General features: G+C 36.1%; 1 protein-coding gene across 1 annotated transcript in view; it reads left to right on the top strand.

The window, feature by feature from the left end:
• LOC149789587 (uncharacterized) overlaps nt 1-16,819 on the top strand; it is a 102,458-nt gene that overhangs the window by 73,349 nt on the left and 12,290 nt on the right. Inside the window, exons 10-11 of the mRNA XM_089972921.1 lie at nt 3,811-3,846; nt 8,720-8,811. Of these exons, the coding sequence (XP_089829047.1) occupies nt 3,811-3,846; nt 8,720-8,811 (128 nt within the window). The remainder of the gene's footprint in view (nt 1-3,810; nt 3,847-8,719; nt 8,812-16,819) is intronic.

Raw genomic sequence — 16,819 nt, 5'->3', positions numbered from 1 at the left:
CAGAATTATTGTAAGATAGATCTTTAAATCGAATTTACATGTAAGAAATCTGTGGTTAGATGGTAATGCAATGTGTTTGTTGAAGAAAATACATGATTTAAATTGACAACATTACAACAGTACACATACATGAAGTACCATTCAACAAATGCAATTAAATTGACAACGTTCCCAGATTGAATTAATATAGTTACATGTGGTTGAAGTAGCAAATGCAGTTAAATTGACAGCATGGCCAGATTGAATTTGTAAATGTTGTCACCTTGCAATTATCATACTTTCGTTTATCGTTAGGCCACCAGTCAGATGTTTATGCAATGTCATATTATGGTTATGTTAGCTCACCAGGTTGTACATGTATGTGATGTTACATTATGGCTATGTTAGCTCACCAGGTTGTACATTTACATGCTATATTATGGTTATGTTAGCTCACAAGGTTGTACATTTACATGATGTTACATTATGGTTATGTTAGGTCACCAGGCGATAAGCATGACATATTATGGTTCTGTTGCTGACATCATGTATAATTAGGCAGGTGCCATTAATCAGTAGTTGCTATTTTCAGCATATCACAAACTACAACAAGAATGTTACCAAAAGCTGGCAGCATTCTGCCATAAAAGATCTTGCCAATCTGCTATCAAAGGCAGACACTTAAAATATAATTTTACTGAGAGCTCAAAAATGTAATTGGTTTAATTTGATAAAAGCAGTGTACTCTGGCATAAAGGCTTTTTGTACAGCTGGTGCTGATGAGTTCACAAGACCTTATGTTCATGTGATTTTTTTGTCATGGGTCTGTGGCAAGTACTTGCATCTGTCAGGCATCATCTGTAATTTTAGGCATATGCTGTCCATCGGTAATTACTATTTGTAAACCACTTGAGCAATTATAGTCAAAGTTGGCAGCATTTGGCCATAACAAAAGTCATGATAATCTGCTAACAAAGTCTGCTGCATCATTATAAGCATCATATCATTGAAAAGTGCCATATACTATGTGCAATGTTGTAATCTGTAATTTTATTGTCTTGATCAGTTGGTCATAGCTTATGGGATGGACAGCTGTCTGTTCTCCATCATCAATTGTCTGTTGTCCAACATACTGTTTATCTGTGTTATGTATATTTATTCTGCATTGTTTGCTAGTTCACTTTTTATAACTTTATTATTTAATTATATGCTATTGTAATGTAATTTTGTATATTGGACTTTACATTGTCTAAAATCAAGTTTATTCAAATTTATTATCTTTACTATACTTAACCTGAATTGTTGATTTTTGAAATGTTTTTTATTTTATTCTGTAAAACAACTAATACATATCTAACCTTTCATATATGTTTATGAGTTTATTATCAGGATCATTATTAATATCTGGGTCTGGGTCTAGGTTATTTGGATTCCCCAACAATTTCCTGGTGTACCTGACATTGTGCAGGTTATATCTTATAATTTTAGTAACAGACTTTCTAATAATAAGTAACAATTTACTTTGCAAACATTAAGAACTTTCCAGAAGGTTTTTTCCATTAGGTAATGTTCTTTTTAAAGAAAATGTTAATTGTGACCTGAGGTCAAGTAGATAATACTATAATCCTGTCACTGGGAAGATTGTTCATTCGTACTTAAGATCTAGCAGAATCAATTTATATTATTAGTGTGTCCAGAAGTTCCTCTGGGTTGGAATTTGTTTTTTCACACTTTTCTGTTACTTATATTAAGAGCATAGACTCATAACAGACTGTCTGTTTGCACACGTTTGTTATTGCTCTACAGTACTAGTAGCAGTATTGCCATGAAACGTTACATACACTTTCACCCCAGGGTCGAATAAGTCGTAAATGAAAAAACTACTGCTCATACATCCAGTATATCCACTGCAGCAGCCACCTTGATAATTTTGTATCACTTCTCTTCCTAAATGGCAGGTCATATCAGCATGGAGTATTCATTTCGAGAATTCTTAGTGTTGTTCTAATGAAAATGTTACTGTAGCTGCCATGAAATTTCAGTGAAGTTTCTGATTCAGTTTTTAACCCTCATGGTTTTATTTTATTAAGGAAATCATTTTCTAGATTTTCCTCACTAGATATCCTCTTCTTTTTAAAAAAATATATACCTTGAATATCTTGTGTATTGTTGTAATCATTTGTTAATTCCCTTTATATTGGTGTGTGACTGATGGTGTAGTTTGTGTTTGACAGTATACAGCTTGGCCTTACACAAGATGTGCACCTCTGTAAAAACTATTGCCTCTAAACTATCATTTACATTTACTGAATTGCAAAGGTAATTTGGTTGTTAAAAATATCTGATAACTTTTTTGCGTTTTATACATTTTATAATTCATTCACTGTTAAATAAATTTTAGTTACAGTACATGGAAGTAACTTTGATATATGCCAACATTCTCTCATTTTGCAGAGATGCTGCCATGTGTGAAATTACTTGAATTGTATACAATTTTTGTGCATATAAGTTCAAAAGTCATGCATACAAAACATAGTCTATGCATTTTGATTTAAATTTTAGCCCTTAAAGTACTTGTTGTGACATAAGTTGTGCTGCCTGTCTCATTGTTCTGTCTTTGTAAGGTACACATCTGTTTACACAGCTGGATATGTCAGCTTGGCATATCCATATTGGCCATAAGGGTGGACTGGCTCCTTGTATCTACTGTACTAATTATAATGTTAGTGCACAGCACATATCTTTGTCTAATTGATGCTGATTGTGAGACAGACAGGAATTGTCAGAAGATGAAGAAAAATGGTCTGTTCTCAGTTGCATGCCAGACTCAGATTTAGCACTAAGGGAATGGTCTGTACTCTGTTGCATGCCAGATTCAGATTTAGCATTAAGGGAACAATTGTCAGCAATTTTTTCTTCCTTGTCACTCAGCCATGGATCTTGCAATTGCATTAGACAGTCCATTGATGCTATTGAAGGCTGCCTTCTTACCTTATTACATGATAAAGTGCTGTCACAAAAACAGTTTTTGGAGCCTTTCTTATCATTCAATAGTTTCTGCATGCCAGCATCGTTATCATTAAAATGTCTTGATGTTTCTATCTGGTGGAATTGAATTTTGGATACAGCTGATTACAGATTGCCGTTTTTAATCAGATATAAAGAAAAGAAGATTTCAGACACCATCTGTTACACTGTTACAGAAGGTAAATCATGATTCTGCAGCCAAAAAATGGCCAATGTTCACACCATCAAGGTAATGAGTGGCTTCAACCTGCTCTCAAGATAAAACAACATCGCACTTTGGAATTTGCCATACATGTACTGAAATTTGTTACTTCCATTGCACTGGGGTACAGGGACAAAAATTATTTTAAATTAATATATATTAACAATTTATATGAAGAAATGGTCTTATCCTAAATTTCTGGAAATTCTTTAGTCAAACGTTAGTCCAGTGAAGAAGTCTTGTGTCAAATTACATTATTAAACGTCTTATAAAACTGGCCTACAGTGTTTCAAATTCCATTTGATTGACTTTTGATGTGATGCCTTTATTTCCCATATCACTATGTCATCACATGTGACTGATGAAATATGAAGAATGGTACCAGACATCTCAGCATTTTTCTTTATGGGATTTTTAACTTTATTCTTGTTGTATTTTATGCATTAGAAAAATTATTTAAACTATCTTTAAATCGTTATATGCATTATTATTTCCAATTTGCTGCTAAATAAGGTTCCAATATTGAATTATTCAAAAATGCATGTTAGATTGCTAGCTGTATTGACAATGACAATAAAACCTATAATGCTTTCTGCTTTCAGGCTGGAAACAAGGAACATTAAAGCCAAAGGTGGAAGGTAATTACTTATTTTCAAACACAAGAGTATTTCAAATATCAGTAAACAGCCCCAAACACTACGCATTGGTTTTACAAAATGAACAAGGTAAATTAATTTGGAGTATGTGTATGTGGTGGTGTTCATGGATTTAAATTATTAAAGCCATTTTAGAAAACTTTTATTGCCTCTGCTTTAGGCAGGAAAAGGAATTTTTGGGATAATAGTTGCCTCCATCAAATTATTTAGAATTCCATTGATTCAGCCTTCATACTACATTATTAAGTGGAAGGATACCCAATTCATGAAGTTATTAAAGCTCCATATCCTCACAAACAAATCACATGAATTGGAAAGGACACAACCAGAAGGTAATGTTGCTGTTTCTGACTTAGATTGTAATAAATAATATATCTGACAAATCAGAATTTTTTTTTTATTTCGAATAATTCACTTTGCACTATATGTGATTAATGTTAGGCAAGAAAAATAAAAATCTTAATTTTTCCTTATACTATGACACTTTATAAGTTTGTGTTCTTTAGTAACATCTGTCCATCCTGTGTCTGTCTTTCTGGTGTCTGTCCATCCAGTGTCTGTCCTTCTAAAGTCTATCTTCCCAATGTCTGATCTTCCTAATATCTGTCCTTCCAGTGACTCTGTCCTTCCAATGTATATCTTCCCAATGTCTGTTCTTCCAATATCTTTCCTTCAAATATCTGTCCTTCCAATGTTTATCTTCCCAATGTCTGATCTTCCTAATATCTGTCCTTCCAGTGTCTGTCCTTCCAATGTATATCTTCCCAATGCCTGTTCTTCCAATATCTTTCCTTCAAAAATGTCTGTCCATCCAATGTCTTTCCTTCCAGTGTCTGTCCTTCCAAAGTCTATCTTCCCAATGTCTGATCTTCCTAATATCTGTCCTTCCAGTGTCTGTCCTTCCAATGTATATCTTCCCAATGTCTGTTGTTCCAGTGTCTGTTCTTCCAATGTCTGCCCTTCCAGCATATATCCTTCCAACGTCTGTCCTTCCAATGTCTGCCCTTCAGGCTTCTGTCCTTCCAATGTCTGTCCTAATTTCTGGCCAATGTCTGTCTTCCCAATGTCTATCCTTCCAGTGTCTGTCCAATGTCTGTCCTTCCAGTGTATGTTTTCCCAATGTCGGTCATTCCAAAATCTATTTTTCAGAGTCTGTCTTCCCAATGTATGCCCTTCCACTTTCTGTCCTTCTAGTATCAGTCTTTCCAATGTAAGTCCTTCTATGCCTGTTCAGTATCTGTCTTCCCAATGTCTGTCCTTCAAATGTCTATTTTCTCAGTGTCTATCTTCAATGTCTATTTTCTCAATGTCGTGGATTTAAATTATTAAAGCCATTTTATAAAACTTTTTTATCGCTTGTTCTTCAGGCAGGGAAAGAAAATTATTTTGGTAATAGTTGCCTTCATTAAATTATTTAAAATTCCATTCATTCAGTCTTCCCGCTACATTCTTGAGTGGAATGATACCCAATTCATAAAGTTATTAAAGTTCTGTATCATTACAAACAAATCACATGAATTGGAAAGGACACAAGCAGAAGGTAATGTTGCTGTTTCTGACTTTGATTGTAATAAATAATATATCTGACAAATCAGAATTTTTTTCTTTCGAATAATTCAATTTGCACTGTATGGGATTAATGTTAGGTAAGAAAAAAAACAATCTTTATTTTTCCTTGTAGTATGACACTTTATAAGTTTGTGTTCTTAACAACATATGTCCATCCTATGTCTGTCTTTCTGGTGTCTGTCCATCCAGTGTCTGTCCTTCCAGTGTCGCTTCTTCCAAAGTCTATCTTCCCAATGTCAGTCCTTCCAGTGTCTGTCCTTCCAGTATCTGTCCTTCCAAAGTCTATCATCCCAATGTCTGTCCTTCCAGTGTCGCTCCTTCCAAAGTCTATCTTCCCAATGTCTGCCCTTCCAGAGTCTGTCCTTCCAAAGTCTATCTTCCCAATGTCTCTCCTTCCAGTGCCTGTCCATCCAGTGTCTGTCCTTCCAGCATCTGTCTTCCCAATGTCAGTCCTTCCAATGTCTATCTTCCAGTGTTGGTCCTTCCAATATCTTTCCTTCCATTGTATGTCCTTCCAATGTCTTTCCTCCCAATGTCTGTCCTTCCAGTATCTTTCCATCCAATATCTTTCCTCGAAATGTATGTCCTTCCAGTGACAGTCTTCCCAATGTCTGTCCTTCCAATGTATGTCACCGCTCGGGTGGCCCAGTGGTTAGAGCATCTGCCTCGGATGCGGGAGGTTGTGGGTTCGATCCCCGGCCGAGTAATAGCAAAGACTTACAAAAATTGTACTAACAGCTGCCTCACTTGGCGCTCAGAATTAAGAGATTAGGTTTAGGACTGGTCAGCCTGGTGTCAGGATAATGTGACTGGGTGGTACATCATGCTACATGTCTGCGGCATGATACCCCCGTGCTAGACATCACTTTAAACTGCCACACTGCACACATCGTAGCGATATGACTGAAATTTTTTTAAAAGCCACGTTAAAAATCCAAATCACACACACTCATCAGTCATAGCTGCATTACAAAATACGAATGGATTTGAAGGTGCTATACTCTTTTTTTGACCACGTTTGATAGTAATGGGTGTGGATGCTAAGCTTCATATAAATGATGTTCATCTACCATTGAAACTAATGTTAACAAAGTTTATCAATTCTTCATTCTAAATAACTGACTAATTTATAATGAAAGCACAACCTGATGTCATAGCCTCCAACTGATATAGGATCTCAGCATAATGTAATCACCCATTAAATACAGATTATGGTAAAATATAGCATGATAAAGAAGAATCCTTCCAAAGAAACACATAATAAACCCCTTAAAGCCTTTAAAAATATTCAAATCATTACTGACATTGAATCTTGTTGCCACTAGTTTCTCACTCAGTAGTTAAGAACAATAATACAACACATGCACGGTAGATTTGCGATTGCCCACTCTGTATTATTGATGTAGACACAGAGGGCTGTTTCCATCTCTATACTATGGATATAAATACATGGTGCAATTGCCAATTCTGTACCATTGATGGAGACTTTCCAATCCATATGAAGTAAATTGCCCACACTGTACCTTGGATGTGACATGGGTCGATTGCCCACTCTGTGCCACTGATGTATACACAGGGGGCTATCGCCCACCTTATACCATTGATGTAGATATGCATGGCAAGGAACAAAGAGTCCACTGCATCTAGTGGATGTCCTTTCAATGTAGAGAAACTCACACACAAATTTTGTCTTGCATCCATTAGTGTTTTATACCCCAACCGATTTTTTTGAAAATTTGAATTATATGGCTCAATGAGGTTCAAACATGAGACAGGAATGAAAAATATCCAAGGAATTAAAAACCAGGTGCAATTTATTTTATAGATTACACACATTCATATGTGCATATGCCCAGTTAAGCCATTTATAAATAACCATTAATAAATAACATGAATAGAATTAATACAATAGAATTTTGGGCAGGTACATTTCTGATTACTCATGCTCATTGGGATCCAAAAATAAAAACCAAGCTATAGGCGAGAGTGTGAGTTAAAGAGAGATCTCTAAAAAATGAAGCTGGTGATGACATTAGTGTTGACACCAAATTTTTATCATATGTCTTAAGCCTGAAAAATCTCAATTTTTGCTATTTAAGTTCCTATAGACCATAATGATGTATTTGTCTTTGACTGGATCAGTGGTCCAGAGACATTTGGCCCATATAACAATTCAGAGTGGACATGTTATTTTTAATCCTCTTGAATGCAGTGTTACTGAAAGACTTCCTATGATGTCTACTTGCCGTAAATACAAATGCTAATATTTCATCCATTATAGCTGCCATGGCAGTCATAATGAAACTTTTATTTTTGCTACTCCTCTTAAGTGAAAAGTCACGTTAACATGGAGTTTTCACCAGAAGACTTATCCTGATGTCTGATTAGTCCTAAATAAAAATGGTGCAATCGGATATGATCCTGAAGATCTTGTTATCAACACAGGTTATGAACAGATAGTCATATCAGCATGTAGCTTTCACTGACAGTCTTCTTATAACATGTAGCTAGTCTTGAATGAAAATGGTGCCAGTTTGAGGTACAATATGACAACTGTGGCAGTCGTCTTATAACACGTAGTTAGTCTTGAATGAAAATTGTGCCAATCTGAGGTACAATATGACAACTGTGGCAGTCGTCTTATAACACGTAGTTAGTCTTGAATGAAAATTGTGCCAATCTGAGGTACAATATGACAACTGTGGCAGTCGTCTTATAACACGTAATTAGTCTTGAATGAAAATTGTGCCAATCTGAGGTACAATATGACAACTGTGGCGGCAGTCTTAAACATTTATTACTACTCCTCCTCATATCATTGGATACCAGACTGATAAGATTTGGATGTTTTGTCATCCATGTATAACATAATTGTTTCAGAAAATGTTGTTACTCAGACACACTTCTCTTCCATAATGCATGAAGAAAAAAGAAAATCATTTCAAGACATTTTTGGAAAAATACGATCAATCAGTAAACTTGAATTTTGAGTGTCAATGCTAGGCATATATATATCTGTGTGTGTGTGTGTGTGTGTTTATGAGTAAAACTTAGATATACCATATGTAATTGTATGGATATATGATCCACCCAACAAATCCCATGATTGTGCATTCATTTAGCAAAAGACTAGACACTTGTTAAGACAGTTTGTGATGTCATTCTGTTTTTCATAGACAATTGTAACCATAGTATTTAGATTATGTAGATTTTAAGTACTACATTATTTCAGATTTAGTGTAATGGTTGTGATGCTATAGCTAATATCATCTTGTTTTAATACTAGCTGGAAATGACAATGCCCCAGAAGTCATTGGGAGTAATCAAACAAATCAGCATTTAAGTGAGGAGACATCTACACAGCTGGAACAGGGAGATGTAAGTAGTCCATATCACATTCATACACATAGACAATGTGCAACTGACTACAGTTGATCAGATTCATAAGAATAAACACTATACCTTCCTCTACAGGTAGTGGATATTGTCAGCCTGGTATATCGAATTCATACAACACAGGCCGTACATCACCCAATATAGTCCGTAGATGTATATAGTCTATATCAAATTAATATTATTACAACACAGGCAGCATGCCACCCACTACAGTCACTAGATGTAATCATACAACACAGGCAGCATGCCACCCACTACAGTCACTAGATGTAATCATTCAACACAGGCAGCATGCCACCCACTGCAGTCAGTACATGTAATCATACAACACAGGCAGCATGCCATCCACTACAGTCACTAGATGTAATCATACAGCAGAGGAAGTATACCACCCACTACAGTCAGTAGATGTAAGTACTTGTGTAGTCTATATCAAATTCATACAACACAGTAAGTACACCCACCCACTACAGCCACTAGATGTAAGTACATGTGTAGTCTATATCAAATTCATACAACAGTCAGTATACCACCCACTACAGTCACTAGATATAAGTAATATATATCAGAAGTATACAAGGCAGCCAGTATGCTACCCACTACAGTCATTTGATATAAGTAATATATATCAGATGTATACAAGGCAGCCAGTATGCTACCCACTACAGTCATTAGATATAAGTAATATATATCAGATGTATACAAGGCAGCCAGTATGCTACCCACTACAGTCATTTGATATAAGTAATATATATCAGATGTATACAAGGCAGCCAGTATGCTACCCACTACAGTCGTTAGATATAAGTAATATATATCAGATGTATACAAGGCAGCCAGTATGCTACCCACTACAGTCATTTGATATAAGTAATATATATCAGATGTATACAAGGCAGCCAGTATGCGACCCACTACAGTCATTAGATATAAGTAATATATATCAGATGTATACAAGGCAGCCAGTATGCTACCCACTACAGTCGTGAACTAGTATAGCAAAAAATGTGCCATATATCACATTTCAGTATGGAATAATGTTCTATATATCGTCACTGATTCATTTGCATCAGTAGTATCCTGATTGGATGGTCTTTTATCCATCGTCCAGTGTATGCTAACAAAAGATTGTAATTGCTTTTCCTTAGGTAAGTACTTGGAGACTGACCACCAATCTTTATAGACACACTCATTGCAGGATCTAGTTAGTCCTAAGTAAAAATAGTGTCACTGAGATGTCCAATATAATAACCATGGTGAAGACATTTTTATCACTCATACTCCTGACTGGATGGTCATATCAAAATGGAGTTTTCTTATGATGTCAAACTGGTCTCAAATGAAATTGGTGCAAAATCTAATGAATAATATGGTCATTATAGGTCAGCTTTATACTCTTGCTGTCGCATCTGCACATCAATAAAAAATCGAGTTGTCATGGGGTTTTCACCAGACGATCTCCTATGATGCCTAGCCATTCTTAAATGAAAATGATTCAGCTTGCACATATAATGTCATGATCATGGTGACCATCTTGAAAATATTGTTATTACTTATGAATGGATAATTGCATTAAGATGGGGTTATTATTGAAAGACTTCTTATGATGTCTGCCTCGTCCTAATTCACCAGTAGAAGTCTTTACATTACCCAGTTGCTCCTAAATAAAAATGGTGCCAATCATGCATTAAATATGACTGTTATAATGGCCCTCTTGACAATCTTGGCATTACCTTTTACCCTCAACAGAGTGTCATATTGATATAGGGTTTTCATCGAATGACTCATAATGATGCTAATCGTATATCAGTATGACTGCCATAATGGCCCCCTTGACAATCTTGCCATTGCTATTTTCCCTCAGTGGAGTGTCATATTGATATAGGGTTTTCATCGAATGACTCATAATGATGCCAATCGTATATCAATATGACTGCCATAATGGCCCCCTTGACAATCTTGCCATTACTATTTTCCCTCAATGGAGTGTCATATTGATATAGGGTTTTCATCGAATGACTCATAATGATGCTAATCGTATATCCAATATGACTGCCATAATGGCCCTCTTGACAATCTTGCCATTACTATTTTCCCTCAACAGAGTGTCATATTGATATAGGGTTTTCACTGAATGACTCATAATGATGCTAATCGTATATCAATATGACTGCCATAATGGCCCCCTTGACAATCTTGCCATTGCTATTTTCCCTCAATGGAGTGTCATATTGATATAGGGTTTTCATCGAATGACTCATAATGATGCCAATCGTATATCAATATGACTGCCATAATGGCCCTTTTGACAATCTTGCCATTACTATTTTCCATCAGTGGAGTGTCATATTGATATAGGGTTTTCACCGAATGACTCATAATGATGCCAATCGTATATCAATATGACTGCTATAATGGCCCTCTTGACAATCTTGCCATTACTATTTTCCCTCAATGGAGTGTCATATTGATATAGGGTTTTCACTGAATGACTCATAATGATGCCAATCGTATATCCAATATGACTGCCATAATGGCCCTCTTGACAATCTTGCCATTACTATTTTCCCTGAACTGACTGTCATATTGATATAGGGTTTTCACCGAATGACTCATAATGATGCCAATCATATATCCAATATGACTGCCATAATGGCCCTCTTGACAATCTTGGCATTACTTTTTACCCTCAACAGAGTGTCATATTGATATAGGGTTTTCATCAAATGACTCATAATGATGCCAATCGTATATCAATATGACTGCCATAATGGCCCTGTTGACAATCTTGGCATTACTATTTTCCCTCAACAGAGTGTCATATTGATATAGGGTTTTCACCGAATGACTCATAATGATGCCAATCGTATATCCAATATGACTGCCATAATGGCCCTCTTGACAATCTTGCCATTACTATTTTCCATCAATGGAGTGTCATATTGATATAGGGTTTTCACCGAATGACTCATAATGATGCTAATCGTATATCCAATATGACTGCCATAATGGCCCCCTTGACAATCTTGGCATTACTTTTTCCCCTCAACAGAGTGTCATATTGATATAGGGTTTTCACCGAATGACTCATAATGATGCCAATCGTATATCCAATATGACTGCTATAATGGCCCTCTTGACAATCTTGCCATTACTATTTTCTGTCAGTGGAGTGTCATATTGATATAGGGTTTTCACCGAATGACTCATAATGATGCCAATCGTATATCAATATGACTGCTATAATGGCCCTCTTGACAATCTTGCCATTACTATTTTCCCTCAATGGAGTGTCATATTGATATAGGGTTTTCACTGAATGACTCATAATGATGCCAATCGTATATCCAATATGACTGCCATAATGGCCCTTTTGACAATCTTGCCATTACTATTTTCCATCAATGGAGTGTCATATTGATATAGGGTTTTCATCGAATGACTCATAATGATGCTAATCGTATATCCAATATGACTGCCATAATGACCCTCTTGACAATCTTGCCATTACTATTTTCCCTCAACAGAGTGTCATATTGATATAGGGTTTTCATCGAATGACTCATAATGATGCTAATCGTATATCCAATATGACTGCTATAATGGCCCTCTTGACAATCTTGCCATTACTATTTTCCCTCAATGGAGTGTCATATTGATATAGGGTTTTCACTGAATGACTCATAATGATGCCAATCGTATATCCAATATGACTGCCATAATGGCCCTTTTGACAATCTTGCCATTACTATTTTCCATCAATGGAGTGTCATATTGATATAGGGTTTTCACCGAATGACTCATAATGATGCCAATCGTATATCAATATGACTGCCATAATGGCCCTCTTGACAATCTTGCCATTACTATTTTCCCTCAACAGAGTGTCATATTGATATAGGGTTTTCATCGAATGACTCATAACGATGCTAATCGTATATCCAATATGACTGCCATAATGGCCCTCTTGACAATCTTGCCATTACTATTTTCCCTCAACAGAGTGTCATATTGATATAGGGTTTTCATCGAATGACTCATAATGATGCCAATCGTATATCAATATGACTGCCATAATGGCCCTCTTGATAATCTTGCCATTACCATTTTCCCTGAACTGACTGTCATATTAATATAGGGTTTTCACTGAATGACTCATAATGATGCCAATCGTATATCCAATATGACTGCCATAATGGCCCTCTTGACAATCTTGCCATTACTATTTTCCCTCAACAGAGTGTCATATTGATATAGGGTTTTCACCGAATGACTCATAATGATGCTAATCGTATATCAATGTGACTGCCATAATGGCCCTCTTGACAATCTTGCCATTACTATTTTCCCTGAACTGACTGTCATATTGATATAGGGTTTTCACTGAATGACTCATAATGATGCCAATCGTATATCCAATATGACTGCCATAATGGCCCTCTTGACAATCTTGCCATTACTATTTTCCCTCAACAGAGTGTCATATTGATATAGGGTTTTCACCGAATGACTCATAATGATGCTAATCGTATATCCAATATGACTGCCATAATGGCCCTCTTGACAATCTTGCCATTACTATTTTCCATCAATGGAGTGTCATATTGATATAGGGTTTTCACCGAATGACTCATAATGATGCCAATCGTATATCAATATGACTGCCATAATGGCCCCCTTGACAATCTTGCCATTACTATTTTCCCTCAACAGAGTGTCATATTGATATAGGGTTTTCACTGAATGACTCATAATGATGCCAATCGTATATCCAATATGACTGCCATAATGGCCCTCTTGACAATCTTGCCATTACTATTTTCCCTCAACAGAGTGTCATATTGATATAGGGTTTTCACTGAATGACTCATAATGATGCCAATCTTATATCCAATATGACTGCCATAATGGCCCTCTTGATAATCTTGCCATTACTATTTTCCCTGAACTGACTGTCATATTGATATAGGGTTTTCACTGAATGACTCATAATGATGCCAATCGTATATCCAATATGACTGCCATAATGGCCCTCTTGACAATCTTGCCATTACTATTTTCCCTCAACAGAGTGTCATATTGATATAGGGTTTTCATCGAATGACTCATAATGATGCTAATCGTATATCAATATGACTGCCATAATGGCCCTCTTGACAATCTTGCCATTACTATTTTCCCTCAACAGTGTCATATTGATATAGGGTTTTCATCGAATGACTCATAATGATGCCAATCGTATATCCAATATGACTGCCATAATGGCCCTTTTGACAATCTTGCCATTACTATTTTCCATCAATGGAGTGTCATATTGATATAGAGTTTTCACCGAATGACTCATAATGATGCCAATCATATATCAATATGACTGCCATAATGGCCCTCTTGACAATCTTGCCATTACTATTTTCCCTCAACAGAGTGTCATGTTGATATAGGGTTTTCACCGAATGACTCATAATGATGCCAATCGTATATCAATATGACTGCCATAATGGCCCTCTTGACAATCTTGCCATTACTATTTTCCCTCAACAGAGTGTCATATTGATATAGGGTTTTCACCGAATGACTCATAATGATGCCAATCGTATATCCAATATGACTGCCATAATGGCCCTCTTGACAATCTTGCCATTACTATTTTCCCTCAATGGAGTGTCATATTGATATAGGGTTTTCACCGAATGACTCATAATGATGCCAATCGTATATCAATATGACTGCCATAATGGCCCTTTTGACAATCTTGCCATTACTATTTTCCCTCGATGGATTGTCATATTGATATAGGGTTTTCACTGAATGACTCATAATGATGCCAATCGTATATCAATATGACTGCCATAATGGCCCTGTTGACAATCTTGCCATTACTATTTTCCCTCAATGGAGTGTCATATTGATATAGGGTTTTCACTGAATGACTCATAATGATGCCAATCGTATATCCAATATGACTGGCATAATGGCCCCCTTGACAATCTTGCCATTACTATTTTCCCTCAATGGAGTGTCATATTGATACAGGGTTTTCACTGAATGACTCATAATGATGCCAATCATATATCCAATATGACTGCCATAATGGCCCTTTTGACAATCTTGCCATTACTATTTTCCATCAATGGAGTGTCATATTGATATAGGGTTTTCACCGAATGACTCATAATGATGCCAATCGTATATCAATATGACTGCCTTAATGGCCCTCTTGACAATCTTGCCATTACTATTTTCCCTCAGTGGAGTGTCATATTGATATAGGGTTTTCACTGAATGACTCATAATGATGCCAATCGTATATCCAATATGACTGCCATAATGGCCCCCTTGACAATCTTGCCATTACTATTTTCCCTCAATGGAGTGTCATATTGATATAGGGTTTTCACTGAATGACTCATAATGATGCCAATCGTATATCAATATGACTGCCATAATGGCCCTCTTGATAATCTTGCCATTACTATTTTCCCTCAATGGAGTGTCATATTGATATAGGGTTTTCACCGAATGACTCATAATGATGCTAATCGTATATCCAATATGACTGCCATAATGGCCCCCTTGACAATCTTGCCATTACTATTTTCCCTCAACAGAGTGTCATATTGATATAGGGTTTTCACTGAATGACTCATAATTATGCTAATCGTATATCCAATATGACTGCCATAATGGCCCCCTTGACAATCTTGCCATTACTATTTTCCCTCAACAGAGTGTCATATTGATATAGGGTTTTCATCGAATGACTCATAATGATGCTAATCGTATATCCAATATGACTGCCATAATGGCCCCCTTGACAATCTTGCCATTACTATTTTCCCTCAATGGAGTGTCATATTGATATAGGGTTTTCACCGAATGACTCATAATGATGCCAATCGTACATCCAATATGACTGCCATAATGGCCCTCTTGACAATCTTGCCATTACTATTTTCCCTTGATGGATTATCGTATTGATTAAGGTTTTCACCGAACGACTCATAATGATGCCTACTTAATCCTAAATGAAATGTATCCAAACTGACATCCAATATATCAACTACTGTAGCTAATTTGAAAAAGTGTTATTCCTGAAGAAAATATAGACTTTTCTTGAATACCTTGAATTTTTGCAAATAGACCATCAGTCTCTTAGTAGGACTGGTATTAAATTACAAACAACAGCTAATTTGAAATAGTGTTATTGCTGAAGAATATCAGAAATGGTTCAAACTCGTCTGCATTTAAAAAGGACCAGAATGGTATTTTCTTGAATACCACTTCTTTTTGACAAGTCGGACATCAGTGTCTTAATGGGAATCTTGTTATATTATATATCCATGAAGTTAAGTGCCATTGAATATGTATCTTTTAACCAAATCTATGAAATTTAATACCTATCGATTTAAAGAAATTAACAGTATGTTGAATTTTTCATGCAAATACCTGAATTGGCCAAATCAAACTTGTTTTTTCTTTGTCACCCAATGCAAAATTCGTGCACCTGGATAAAATAATACAGGGATGGACAACCCGACTTCATCATGCCTGCACTTGGGTAAGTTATTGCATATTTGAGGCTGTTCATAAGAATATGTAGCTCAGTGGCCCATTGCCACACAGAAGATGGAGAATCTAATCTTCTGTGGTTGCTGTCTTTCTAACATTAACCTGCATCACAGATTGACCTTGCTATTCAGGGAAAACTGCATATTTGTACAAGTCACAAGAATAGGGACCATTGAGAACAACCCATCCTACAAACTATTTATCAAGGTTTGAGAGTTCATCACCAGGACTCTGTCCTAGACATTGAATCATACTGGACAGAGTCTGCAGTTTGAGTCTATACAGTCTTGCAGATACAGTGTAGCCTATCAGATCCCTGTTGCCATCCTTCAGGGTAATGTAGATTTTTGGATTTTTTGGTTGCTAATTTCAGAAAGTACATATGTCATTTAAGTTGAATCTGATTTTATACCCTGATAAT

The sequence above is a fragment of the Sinohyriopsis cumingii genome, chromosome 10, assembly GCF_028554795.1.
Source record: "Sinohyriopsis cumingii isolate HCF-2022 chromosome 10, ASM2855479v2, whole genome shotgun sequence".
NCBI classification, from domain to species: Eukaryota; Metazoa; Mollusca; class Bivalvia; order Unionida; family Unionidae; genus Sinohyriopsis; species Sinohyriopsis cumingii.
Note: the sequence above shows the minus strand (reverse complement) of the source record. Positions and strands in the feature narration are given on the sequence as shown.